Raw genomic sequence first — 13,228 nt, forward strand, 5'->3', positions numbered from 1 at the left:
TATTTGGTAATTAAATCATAGATAGTTGTGTCCTTGATTATTTGTTATATGTGTTATATATGTTAGTTTAGATTTTGTTAAATCTATTTAAATAACAAAAGCCTTTACTTTTTTCCCCATTTCTCCCTCCAGGAAGTGACAACATTTTGAGGGGAAACAACAAAAACAGTGAGTATTTTCAGTGGATTTGATGAATTCTGTGGTATTATTTTAATGATTTAAATTCAAGTTGACGCCTCAATCCTTCCATGAACAAAGGCAAACTTTAGCTCTTTATTTGCATTCTGTGAGATTTCATCATTTCTTCTATTTAAATAATAAATAAATAAATGGGGCGTTTATATAGTTTATTAAACTCTATTATAAACTATTATTATTATTATTATTATTATTATAAACAGTCAGTTTTTGCATAAAATGGTTTCCATATAAGCATTTGTCTTTGTGAATAGTGGGCGGGCCTTTTTTCAACGATATGCTGTGATTGGTCAATTACAAGCCCGCTGCAGTTGTGTGGGCGGGCTCTGTGTTCAGAGGACGCGCTGTGATTGGTCAGCGTCTCCTGGTTACAAGCCCTCACTGAAGGCAACAACACACAGACGCTCTAGCAAACAGAAGGGCGATTTCAGCTGAGAAATGTCATGGACTGTAAGTTGACAGCTTTTATTGTCCAACTTGTTTATTTCAGGATGTTTATAAAATGATACCAGAGTGAATATGATGATTTTTGGTGTACAGTTTAATGGCGGAGAGTGTTTGTGTGTGCTGTTAGCAGAGAGGCTAGTTTTCATCATGTGAACATCTGTATAACATCTGATAAATCGGTTTAACATCTAATAAATCTGTATAGCTCATATAAGTCTAGGTTAGCTCCTGGAATAATTTATTTGATTCAGGGTCCATAATAAGCTTTGGAATCTGGTAAAAACAAAAGCTTTACATTGACAAAGCATTATTAAATACTATAGGTCTTTATATACACATACAGTACACACAATCAATAGAGGTACAGTATTTAAAGTCATAAAGTGTTAATAATAGTAACTTTTCCATCTATGTAGTGTTAACTAGTGTATTTTTTATTTGTGCTTTTTTATTTCTTTTAGCAGTTTCTGCCTTATTGTTTACATTTTATTTCTATACAGGAACACTGTGTACTGGAAATAATAAACTAAAACTAAAACCATTTAAAATAAATAAACGTTAACAGAAATAATATATAAAAAAAACTTAAACTTATTTTTCATCCATTTGAGTTTCAGCTAACTGTAAAGGCAGCATTTCTCATTTTCAATTAGTTTGAATTGATTTATTAAAATAACTAAAAGAAAAGAAAAGAAAACTGTATGTATATATATATATATATATATATATATATATATATATATATATATATATATATATATATATAACTAATAAAAATGACAAAACTCACAACAAAATTGCTACAACTTTAGCTAAAATGAAAAAGGATAAAAAGAAATGCAGCGGTTACCCCGGAAACAAATCAATTGTTCTTCTGAACAGTATCTAAAATGCTTCAAATAGCATTTAGTTTTTTGTATTCGCAATGATGTTCGAAATACTTAATACTTAAAGACTTAAAAGGCTATTTATTTTCAATAAATATGTTTTTATTTTTATGTTCTGATAATTTGTTATTGTTCAGTAACACTTAGTGTTACTAAGTCTCGATTAGTTAACATGTTAATTCATTATTACCAAACTGACAATGAAAAATACTTAATCCTAGTTAATGTTAATTTCTTAGTTAAAGTTTAATAACTAATGTAACTATTATTTATTGGACCTGAGCTAAAACTAACAATGATCAGTTGTATTTTTTAATTAACATTAACAGAAAATAATAACTTCTCTAACAAAACATTCTTAATCTTAGTTAATGCATTAACTAACGTTAAATAATGAGGCCTTATTGTAAAGTGTCACCTGTTGAGCTTTATAATTCTTTTGCACTTTAATCTGTTTGAAACATTTTACTTTATATTTTTTTGTGTGTATTGCGTAATTGTATTTAAATGTTTTGTTATAAGAAAAAGATTTATATGACAACACTTTTTTGCATCTTATATATATATTTTTTTGCATCTTATATATATATATATATATAACAATAATAGTATTTCAGTGATGCTAAAATAATGCTGTTATTTCTGATTTATTTATAATAATTTGTTCTCTGACAGTACGATCTAGTTATTACGTTATATATTATGTTATTAAATTATAGTGCTATTGTGTCAGGCTGAGATCTTTTAATATGAGCCAATTTTGATTCAATAAATAACAATAATAATAATTTAATTTCCTTTGAAAAGGTCAGCTACAAAACAAGGTATCTGAAATAAATTCTTATTGTAGCTTTCTTGCTCAAAATATATTATTTATGCTAAAAGCTCTTGTTGATTCAGCAGATAGATCTGTTACAGTATGAGTACACTGACTTTACACTGCTGAATTGTGATTTGACGTGTCATTTGCAGTGGACAGCTGACAGAAACACACGAGATGCGTATTGAAATAATGTTCTTTTCAATCTAAAGCAAATCTCCTTGGTTCATTGATTTAAATCTAATTTACACTGCATTTCCTTCTTTTCCCTGTCTTTTCCCTTCTTCTCTTCTCGCTTCACTCTCATCTCTAGTGTCCAGATGCTGTGATTGAAAAACAGGGCAGATTCTGTAAGAGTTATCATCTGACTTTCTTCTTTCATGTCTATCTCTTGCATCTTTTCTCGCTGGTTGCATGAAACAACATGCAGTATGACTGTCATTAATTCATAGTTGCGGCGTGTGGTCATGGGTATTGTAATATATCAGTGTTTTGTTTAACATATAAGTGTGGGTTTACTTCCTCAAACACTGAAAAAATTATTTTCTTACTTCGTAGTTTTGTCTTGTTTTCCATTAAAAATATTGAACAATTCTTTCATCAATATAAGAAGAAAATGACTTAAGATATTAAGTTTTTTTTTTTTTTTCTGAAAATTGAGTGAGTTTATGCTTAAAAAGAAAAAAAATCTGCCAATATGGGGTAAGAAAAATATTAGTTTCACTTTGAATAAGGTTGATTCTTCTGAACTCACTGGCAGATATTTTTGGAAGCTTGAATAAAACTGAATAAAAAAACGAATAAAAAATAAAAAAGGTAATTGCGACTTTTTATCTCACAATTCTGACTTTTTTTCTCACATTTGCGAGTTATAAAGTCAGAATTGTGATATAAACTCACAAATGTGAGTTATAAAGTCCAATTTTGAGGAAACAAAGACTGACTTTTTTTTCCAGAATTGAAGTTTATCTTGCAGTTCTGACTTTATAACACGCAGTTGCAGGTTATAAAGTCAGAACTGCAAGATAAACTTCAATTCTGAGGAAAAAGTCAGAATTGCGACTATATCATGCATTTCTGACTTTATAACATGCAATTGCTTGTTTATATCTCACACTACTGAGAAAAGACATCAGAATTAAGAGATATAATCTTGCACTTCTGAGAAAAAAAGTCAGAATTGCGAATATATCACGCAATTCTGACTTTATAACTCGCAATTAAATAGATATTTGTTCTTATTTTAAGCCTAAACTCATTCATTTTGATCAATTTTTCAGAAAACAAAACTCAATATCTTAAGTCATTTTGCATCTCAAGTAAATGTATCTTGATTTAAGAATGTTTGGATATATTTATAATGGAAAACAAGACAAAAATACTGCGTAAGAAAATCTTTTTTTGCAGTAAAAATACTAAAATAATCGTTAAAATGTAACCAGAATAATTCCCATCCCAACTCTTTCTGTTACATCTGTCTCTCTCTGTCTGTGCAGCTTTATATATCACAAGCTCTCTGATCATCAAGCGTGTCATATTTTGTTCGTTATCATCCGTTGAGTCTGACTGAGAGTTTGTGTGTCTGCAGGAGCTCAAGAGGAGCAGGGGAGGAAAACTGTCCTCCGCTGAGGAGAAGCTGGATGAATATTTAATCAACCTGCAGCACAAAAACAGGTTTGATGACACACCCGAACGCAAATGTACAAACACAGGTCAGATAACGCAAAAATAGGTTAACTGCGTGAGCTCAGGTTGAGCGATATGGCTCTAATTACAAGCACAGCAGGAATCACACGCAGACGCTGCTCATCCATGTGACGTTCTACAAGACTGGACACGCTAATGTCTGGCTCTGATTGGCTGAAAACCTGCTGGAGTGAAACTCTAACTGGCCATGGAAATTTGTAACGTTAAGTGACGTGTAGTCTTTGAACTCAGCTGCTCGTGAATATCTAACTGTCGGTGAAACAAAATCTTGCCTTTCTCCAGAACACGCATGATTCAGAGAGTCCGATTCTCTGCTGGGCCACTTTCAGATCTCAGCATGTCTGAATGATAAAAATGTCTAATATTATGAGATTCATTACTAATATTGCTCTCTAATATTAAATCTACTAAAACATGGGCAGGTTAGTTTGGCCACTTATTCAGATTTCTGCTTCATCCGCTGACATTTTCACTCGTCCCAACACCAAAAATGATACATTTAAATGTATAATTTTACATGCATTATTTAATGTTTATTTTAAAATGATTTAATTATTATTATATTTGTTGTTACATCTAATTTTTTCTCTCATATGTTAAGGGTTTTTACCTAGAAAATTTGTAACAATAGCTGTGAATTATGCGATTGTTTTAATTATACAGGAAATTTCTGCCTTTTGCTGGAAAAAAGATGGTATGCATGAAATTTCTGATTGGTATGTAATTATTTTAACAAAACCTCAAGTATGTTTGTTTTTTTAAGGATATTGATGGTTCTATTCAGAAAGGATGTAAGTTGATCAAAAGTGGCAATAAGCCATTTGTAAAATTACTAAATTTTTCTGTTTCAAATAAATGCTGTTATTTTGAACTTTCTATTCATCAAAGAATCCTGAAAAAAATAAATATATCACAGTTTCCACAAAAATCTGATGCAGCACAACATTTTTTAAAACTGATAATAATCAGAAATGTTTCTTGAGCAGCAAATCATCATATTAGAATGATTTCTGAAGGATCATGTGACTGAATACTGGCGTAATGATGCTGAAAATTCAGCTTTGATCATAGAAATAAATGATATTTTACCATACATTCACATAGAAACTAATTGTTAATTGTACTGTATTTTGATCAATTAAATGCAGCTTTTGTGAACATAAGAGACTTCTTTCAAAAACATTTTAAATAATCATATCAACCCCAAACTTTTGAATGGCAGTGTAACTGCTAATTTAAAAACTTCACTTGATAGTGCTCACAACCAGAAGTTTGTGAGACATAAAATCACATGCATGTCATCAAAAATGAAAGATGTATTGCTGATCCAATAGGGACAGTGACAGTAGATGGGTTAAATGTAGTGGAAAATGCCTGAATAATAACATTAATAAACTTCAGTTCACTAGTGTTGTCTAAAGTATCAGTTTCAGAACCAAGTCGGTATTGAAATTTAAAAATGTGACGATAAGATCATTTCCCTGTAGCATTTTGAGCACTGTTGAGTGGATTCTGAAACACCTCTGATTGGCCATTGTGTTCACGCGCTCAACAGATATGTCTGTAATTGGCTACAATTCAGTTCAGTTAACACAGAGTGAAGAGAAAAATAGAATAATATTGTAGACCCATCAGACCTGACCAATTAGAAACAACGTCTAGGACACTAAAGCACACCCATTATGTAAGAACCCCTATTTTCCTGCTATTCTACCTTCTTCCACTCAATAAATGTTGGACAGTCAGCCAGTGTCATTGTTTAATTTTCCCTCTCAGGGCATTGAGAAGACTGCAGAGGAAGGACCCCCGGCAGGCGGAGTTGGAGCTTTTAGAGCAGGGTTTCAATCTGTACATCAACGGCGCTCATGTCAGCACCGCTAATGCGGCTCACAACAGCCGATCCAGCCGGAAAACTGCGCAGCCTCTAGAAGCGGCCCATCCGCCGACACAAAGAAACACACGCACTGCAGGTAAACACTCACTCCACACTGATGTAAGAGCGGAGGCTTCCTGTGACCTGACGAATAAACGTCTGTGTTCACACAGATTCCTCCAGGGAGAGTGCAGAGAAGTGTTCAGTAGACCGACAGAAACAGAGGAGCCACACGGCACCTGAGAAAACACAGAGACGGCGATGGGTGCAGGTGATGGCTTGATTAGTGCTGTTTACTGATGCATTACTATTAGTGATCTGAACAAACCTCAAACACTCATCCCACTCTAGATGTGCTACATGGACTTAGTTTTTTCCTTCGCTTTCCTGGCACTGCTTTTTAACCGCATGTACGTTACTATAGGAATCTGTCTACATCTGCACTGAGAAAGGAAGTAAAGTGAAGATTTCACCAGAGAATAGATACTCTGATGACTTTGAGCCGTACGAGAGCGTGGATATGGAGGTGAGAATATGTGTGCGTGCCTATGATTATTCCAGTTTTCATCTCAGAAATAATGCTGCAGCCATAATTACAACTTCTAAGCTCCGACATGCAGCTCCACCTTCAATATTCTGAGGTTAATTATGTAGTCAAATAATTTTCTGTCATTGTTGATGTTATTATTTATTAATTCGAAGACATGAACAACTCGTAGTTTATAATAGTAGCCAAAAGTGATGTCTTGCCTAGGAAAATTGACATCTTCAGCCTTTATTCAAATATTACTATTATTATTATTATTAATTATTATTATAATATATTATTGTTAAAGGTTTTGCAAGCATGTTTGTGTAGTTTGGTGAATATTATTTTATTTGTGACAGTGCAATAAAACATGCCAAATGGAGCGGACATCATTTTCAGCCAGTCTATCATTCAAAATTAAGAAATTATGAACACATGCAAAAATAAGAGAGAACCAACAAAATATTAATAACTGATTATGTTGTAGTCAATGTATGCTTTTTCCTGTGAGCTTTTTTCTTTTTTTAGTTTTTTTAGCTGTAGTTTTGTCAGATATATACAGTATACCTTAACCAAATTTAGTGTTTTGTTCTTCCCTTATATATATATATATATATATATATAATTTTTTAAAAATAAAATTAAAATATTATAATTGATATTTAATATATATTTATATGTATTATAATATATGTTTAATAAAATTAAAGTATTATAATTAATATTTAATTTTAATATACAATTAAATAAATTAATTAAAAACAAATATCCCCTTCAGACATCATCATTTTGGCCATTACAGCACAAATATGGTAGTTTTGCATTTGTAATCAACAAATATTGAGCATCTTAACAAATACTGTCAGTGCATTGCATTGTGGGATTCAATGTGCTCTGGTACATTTTGGTTAAAGTAGTGCGTTATCCGGGTATTTTGTGCAGACAGAAAATTAGTATACATTTTCCATTATACATAAAGCACAGTTCTGTCTTTCAAAAATATCAGGTCATATGTCATTCTGAACATTTTATCCATTTGTTAAAGCATTTTTCAGTTTTTAATGTTGTATTCACCCTGTGTTTCTCTGTCAGTCTGCTCATGAAAGCAGTAAAGTGTCACATTCGCTCGGTCAGAGGTCACGCGGTGAGCTGGAGCCTGTCGACAGAGTTCTTCTGAATGCTGACCAGGTCAAGGTCAGGAGCAGATGTCACACACTCAACCTTTGACCATATACACCTTTCCCTCAAAAGGATAGCTCACCCAAAAAATGAATATTCTGTCGTCATTGATATTGTTTTGTTGTGCTCTGTTTGTGTGTTTTAGGCACTGCGACGCAGTCTGGAGGTGAGCGTCCGCCGCAGCAGTCGAGACTCGGCCGGAGAGGAGTCGGAGGAGGAATGGATCGAGGAACAGATCGAGAGAGAGGAGAGCAGCGACAGCCTCCCTGACCTCACACTTCCTGTCCAACCCACAAGCCAGCCAATTAGCAAGCAGCTCGGGCATGGTGACCTCATCATGCTGGAATTTGGCCCCTCCTCACAAGGTAATGATTTCTGACAATGATCTCAGTGTAATTTTTCTTATATACTTTATATTACAGTGAAATGGTATTATTAAAACAGTAATTATATGTAATTTTATAGCAGTAATATATGTAATCACAATATTTTTGCCAAATGCAAACCCCCACGAAAAAAGGGGTGCAATTTGTTTTTTACCCCCAAATTGTGCAGCCCTAGTTTTGTTCTTGATTCCTGATAGACCAGACAAGTGTCTAACCTCTCCTTAAGTGAACTAACCCTCAAATCGAAGTTGTTAACCCAGTGGAAATAGTCCATATTTTCAATGAGTTTTTGTGTGCAGGTGGACGAAAGATTGAACACTCTCTCTCAGCTAAAAGAAAGGACAACATGGAGTCGTTCATTCCTACCAAACCAGTCACCGTGAGGAGACCGTCTGAGAGAGCATGTGAAAGTAGACAGGCGATGTCACGTAAAATCCACTCACACTTACTCATCAGTATATGCTTGCAAACATTAACAAATTATAGTGAAATATCAACATAAGGTGTGGGCCGCATTGCAGAAAACAGCTCCAAGACTGTAGTCAGAGAAATTTAGATGAAATATAATTCATTCAGTGATACAAATTATTAATAAAATAGAATTTAAATGGACTATTTTATAAAATATTAATGTGTATTTATTAAAATATGGCTGCACAATTGAAAATTAAGACATTAAGTTTTTTTTATTAATGCAGCATAAGTTTAATAACATGTTAATGCCTAACCGCTGGAGTCAATGCACAGAATGAGTTGTTTTCATGTAGGGCCATGCAGTCGTGTCGAGCGCCCCCTGTCTGCGGCTCGTAAGGTGCAGGAGGAGAGAGATTCAGACGAGACGGCTGCCAGCGTGTTTCAGGCCCTGCAGAGAGAAAACACACCGCTGCAAACACACCGGCAGAAAGGACAGGAGAGGAGTGCGGCCCACACGCCGGTAGAGCTTCACTCACAGCAGATTACTCTAAAATGCCTCGTCATATTCAGATGTAAATGATAGAGGATATAGTGTAATTAATATGACAGTGTGAAATGTCTGCATGTTTTTAAGGAGGAGGAGGAGGATGATGATGATGATGATGACGATCAGTACCGGGTTACCAGAGCTATGCGGAGGATCGCCCTCATGGAACCCAGGTATACATTCCTCAAGCATACATAACCGACATCAGTATTGTCATACTAGTCAAGCTTTATGTTAGTTAAGTTACTAAAGGTGCCCTAGAATTAAAAATTTAATTTACCTTGGCATAGTTGAATAACAAGAGTTCAGTACATGGAAATGACATACAGTGAGTCTCAAACTCCATTGTTTCCTCTTTCTTATATAAATCTCATTTGTTTAAAAGACCTCCGAAGAACAGGCGAATCTCAACATAACACCGACTGTTACGTAACAGTCGAGATCATTAATATGTACGCCCCCAATATTTGCATATGGCAGCTCATGTTCAAGGCATTAGACAAGCCAGTATTAACGTCTGGATCTGTGCACAGCTGAATCATCAGACTAGGTAAGCAAGCAAGAACAACAGCGAAAAATGGCAGATTGAGCAATAATAACTGACATGATCCATGATTACATGATATTTTTAGTGATATTTGTTAATTGTCTTCTTAATTTTTTGTTAGCATGTTGCTAATGTACTGTTAAATGTGGTTAAAGTTACCATCGTTTCTTACTGTATTCACGGAGACAAGAGCCGTCGCTATTTTCATTTTTAAACATTTGCAGTCTGTAAAATTCATAAACACAACTTCTTTCTTTATAAATCTCTCCAACAGTGTGTAATGTTAGCTTTAGCCATGGAGCACTATCAAACTCATTCAGAATCAAATGTAAACATCTAAATAAATACCATACTTACGTGATTAGACATGTTGCATGACAAACACTTTGTAAAGATCCATTTGAGGGTTATATTAGCTGTGTGAACTTTGTTTATGCTGTTTAAGGCAAGTGTGAGCTCCGGGGGCGGAGAGCAGGAAAATTTAAAGGGGCCGCAGCCTAAATCGGTGCATAGTTAATTTTTTTAAAAATTTATTAAAAAAAATCTATGGGGTATTTTGAGCTGAAACTTCACAGACACATTCAGGGGAAACCTTAGACTTATATTACATCTTGTAAAAAGATGTTCTACAGCACCTTTAAGTAACAAAATGCAGCTATAGTACTAATTTGAAATTTTTTAGGGGGCAGTATCTGGTGGCATGATTAAAAATAGCCAGAGCATGGCATCTCAATATGTGTGACTGACAACATTAAATGTAACTACGGTTCAAACGTTTGGTAAGATCTTTAATGTTTTTGAAAGAAGTCTGTTGCATTTATTTGATCAAAAATACAGTTAAAACAGTAATAAAGTGAAATATTATTGCATTTTAAAACAACTGTTTTCTATTTAAATATATTTAAAAAATATAATTTATTTCTGTGATTCAAAGCTCAATTTTCAGCATCATTACTCCAGTGTCACATGATTCTTCAGAAATCATTCTAATATGCTGATTTTTGCTGCTCAAGTAAAGCATTTATTTTAAATATAATCTTCCGTAACATTATAAATGTCTTTACTGTCACATTTCATCAATCTCCATCCTAAAAAAAATCTTACTGACCCCAAATATTTGAACAGTAGTGTCAATTTACAGTAAATATGACTAAAACTGTGAAACACCATTATTTAGTTAAGAACAGCAGAATGCAACTGGTTCTATTTAAAGAAAAAAACACTGCACACTTTCTCTGTCTCTCAGGCAGCAGAAATGTTTGTTAAAGGCTCTCGAGAGGATCGATGCTGACGATCAGTCTGATCTCACTGACAGCAGCAGCTTCACTCTCCCTGTGAGTATATCTGGTATCTGATTTAATATCTCAATATTTAATATATGGACCATGATAATTGTTCTACCTGCTCTAACCAACTTGTCCAAGATGGACTACCTATCTAGGGCTGTTAACGCATGCAAAAAATTCAAAATCCTTAACTCGTTATTAACATAATTTCCGTCAGGCAGTTATATGATCTTAGAAGTCCAGGCTTATCACATCAGAGATGGCAGAGACGCGCAGCCAGTTTTCAGTGAAGTGTCTATTCCAGTGTGTGTTTTGCTTTAAAACACGAGCTCTGTCATATTCTGTCATTGTTTCTGAAGAGTGCGTGCCCTCAGGCATCTTACTGTGTGAAATACAGACTGAACAGAACGTCAAAACATCCCACCGCTGTATGGACAGATGATACACAAACTACGATTCTTGGTTGGATAAAGCAAACCAGTGTCTTGCTAGTAAAGTTTTGATGGATTGGATTGTAATCAAGGTAAAGATGATTATAGTGATGTACAGGAAACGTACAGTAAACACATATGAGTCCGTTATTATTGATGCTTAAACAAACCTTGCATGTGCGCTCTCGACACATTGCACATTGCATTTATGTACAGACACATTTCAGTACATTCACATTATTTCTACACATTCAGAATAATGTTTTTATCTGTCATGTGTATGTTGCTGTGTTAAGTAATTCTGAATGGATCCGTGTACTGTAGTATATGCAGTCAGGTTAAGGCGGTTGGTTTATTTATTTATTTTTCTCCATGTGGTTCTGTTCGGTATTGCAACTTGACTTGTTTAAACTGTAAACAAGCTGTTTTGCTGTTGCACTGTACACATACTGTACACTGTGAATTTCTTCTGTAATGTTTTTTTGGGGGGAGGGGAGATGTTTTGATGTGCATACATTTTTTAATTGTATGGAGTCCTTACATCATTTGGTTATTTGGTGTCCTTTTGGAGTCTCCAAGTGTCCTTTTTGGGAAAGACACCTACATTTTCTTGCAGAAAATACAGTTTTCTGAAAGTCATCCTTCAATCTGATATAAATATAGCAAATGATGACAAAATAAACAGATTAAACAAGATAAATGATTTATGCTTAATTTCACGTTAATTATGCGATTAATTGAACAAAAGGGTGTGATAAATTACAATTAAACATTTTAATCTATTGTAAGCCCTAATATATATCTATATCATCCAGCCCTAGTTATATAAATATATATTTTTATTTTATTTGCTCTCAAAAAATGAAAAAAAAAAAAGATGATCTGGATAAAAAGCAATTGTTACAAATTACATACAAATTGTTAACTGCTAGCTATCAACAATAGTTTAAAAAAATGACCACTTATTGCTTTATACTAAATGAATACACAATTAGCATTTAAAATTATATTTATTTAAACATATCAATAATGAACCACGAAAAATATGAAAAATATACAAAAAGTGCAATCTTCCTGTTTAGATATAATGAAAGCATTCACAAGTGTGTCGAAGAATGAAACTCCAGCGTTTTGAGTAGTAATTGAGTCTTACGTTGAGTTCGAATCGTACATTCTTTGTTTCCATGACAGCAGAAGGACGTATCTCTGCAGGTGACGCCCACTCTTTATGTTACCATGGAGATCTTGTCCAACTGGGGTCACCCGGGTCAGGTCGGGCTCACAGAAGTTCAGTTCTTCTGCCCACAAAACCAAAAACTCTACGTGTCGCCGCATGACCTGGACATTCGAAACACAGACCAGCCCGGGAATCTCGCCTCCCTTGTCAACGGGAAAACTAAAGTGAGGATTCATGTACTTTACTACTGTAGCCCACTAATTAATAACAATTGATGCAAGAAATTAGCATGTATTCTGTACCTGTTCTGTGTGCCTTTAGACCACAAAAGAGCGTCACATGTGGACGTGTCCATTCCACCCGCCGGTCCAGCTGTATTTTATCATCAGGAATGTGGAACGTTCTCCAGACTTCAACATCTCTCGGATCAAAATTTGGAATTATAACCACAGCATTAATGTAAGTACAGCTGAAAGTGCAAACACCCAGAGCAGCATGATAAAACACTGGAACAGAAAGCAAGAGCAGCACATCCTTCAATCCAAACGATCAATTCAGTCTTTATCAGCAAGAATGTTTGCTGACATTCTGCACTTAGAAAACACACGGTCAACAAATCAGTGAGCCCGCTAGTGTTCATTTCCTCAGCCATTTTGTAATTTAGTTTTAGTCTTGTATCAAATGTACTCTTTAGTTTTTGTCATATTTAATCAACCTTGTTCTGTTTTTGTTTAGTCAAGTAAGTTTTATTTGACTAAATGTCTAGCCATTTTAATCACTATTATTTTGTTAAAAATTAT

The 13,228-nt window shown here is 34.2% G+C and overlaps 1 protein-coding gene across 7 annotated transcripts in view; it reads left to right on the forward strand.

The window, feature by feature from the left end:
* Positions 1-569: 569 nt before the first annotated feature.
* The window catches only part of LOC137014024 (katanin-interacting protein), a 27,467-nt gene continuing 14,808 nt past the window's right edge, over positions 570-13,228 (forward strand). For 2 of the 7 annotated variants that reach the window (XM_067378114.1, XM_067378119.1), the window contains exons 1-13: positions 570-648; positions 3,941-4,026; positions 5,836-6,029; positions 6,106-6,203; positions 6,357-6,470; positions 7,554-7,655; positions 7,786-8,005; positions 8,326-8,454; positions 8,794-8,960; positions 9,075-9,160; positions 10,781-10,868; positions 12,443-12,652; positions 12,750-12,887. In XM_067378114.1, the coding sequence (XP_067234215.1) occupies positions 637-648; positions 3,941-4,026; positions 5,836-6,029; positions 6,106-6,203; positions 6,357-6,470; positions 7,554-7,655; positions 7,786-8,005; positions 8,326-8,454; positions 8,794-8,960; positions 9,075-9,160; positions 10,781-10,868; positions 12,443-12,652; positions 12,750-12,887 (1,644 nt within the window). In that variant the 5' untranslated portion in view covers positions 570-636. The remainder of the gene's footprint in view (positions 649-3,940; positions 4,027-5,835; positions 6,030-6,105; positions 6,204-6,356; positions 6,471-7,553; positions 7,656-7,785; positions 8,006-8,325; positions 8,455-8,793; positions 8,961-9,074; positions 9,161-10,780; positions 10,869-12,442; positions 12,653-12,749; positions 12,888-13,228) is intronic. The other 5 variants (XM_067378115.1, XM_067378118.1, XM_067378116.1 and 2 more) reach the window with 5 other exon arrangements.

Source organism: Chanodichthys erythropterus, chromosome 23, assembly GCF_024489055.1.
Source record: "Chanodichthys erythropterus isolate Z2021 chromosome 23, ASM2448905v1, whole genome shotgun sequence".
NCBI classification, from domain to species: Eukaryota; Metazoa; Chordata; class Actinopteri; order Cypriniformes; family Xenocyprididae; genus Chanodichthys; species Chanodichthys erythropterus.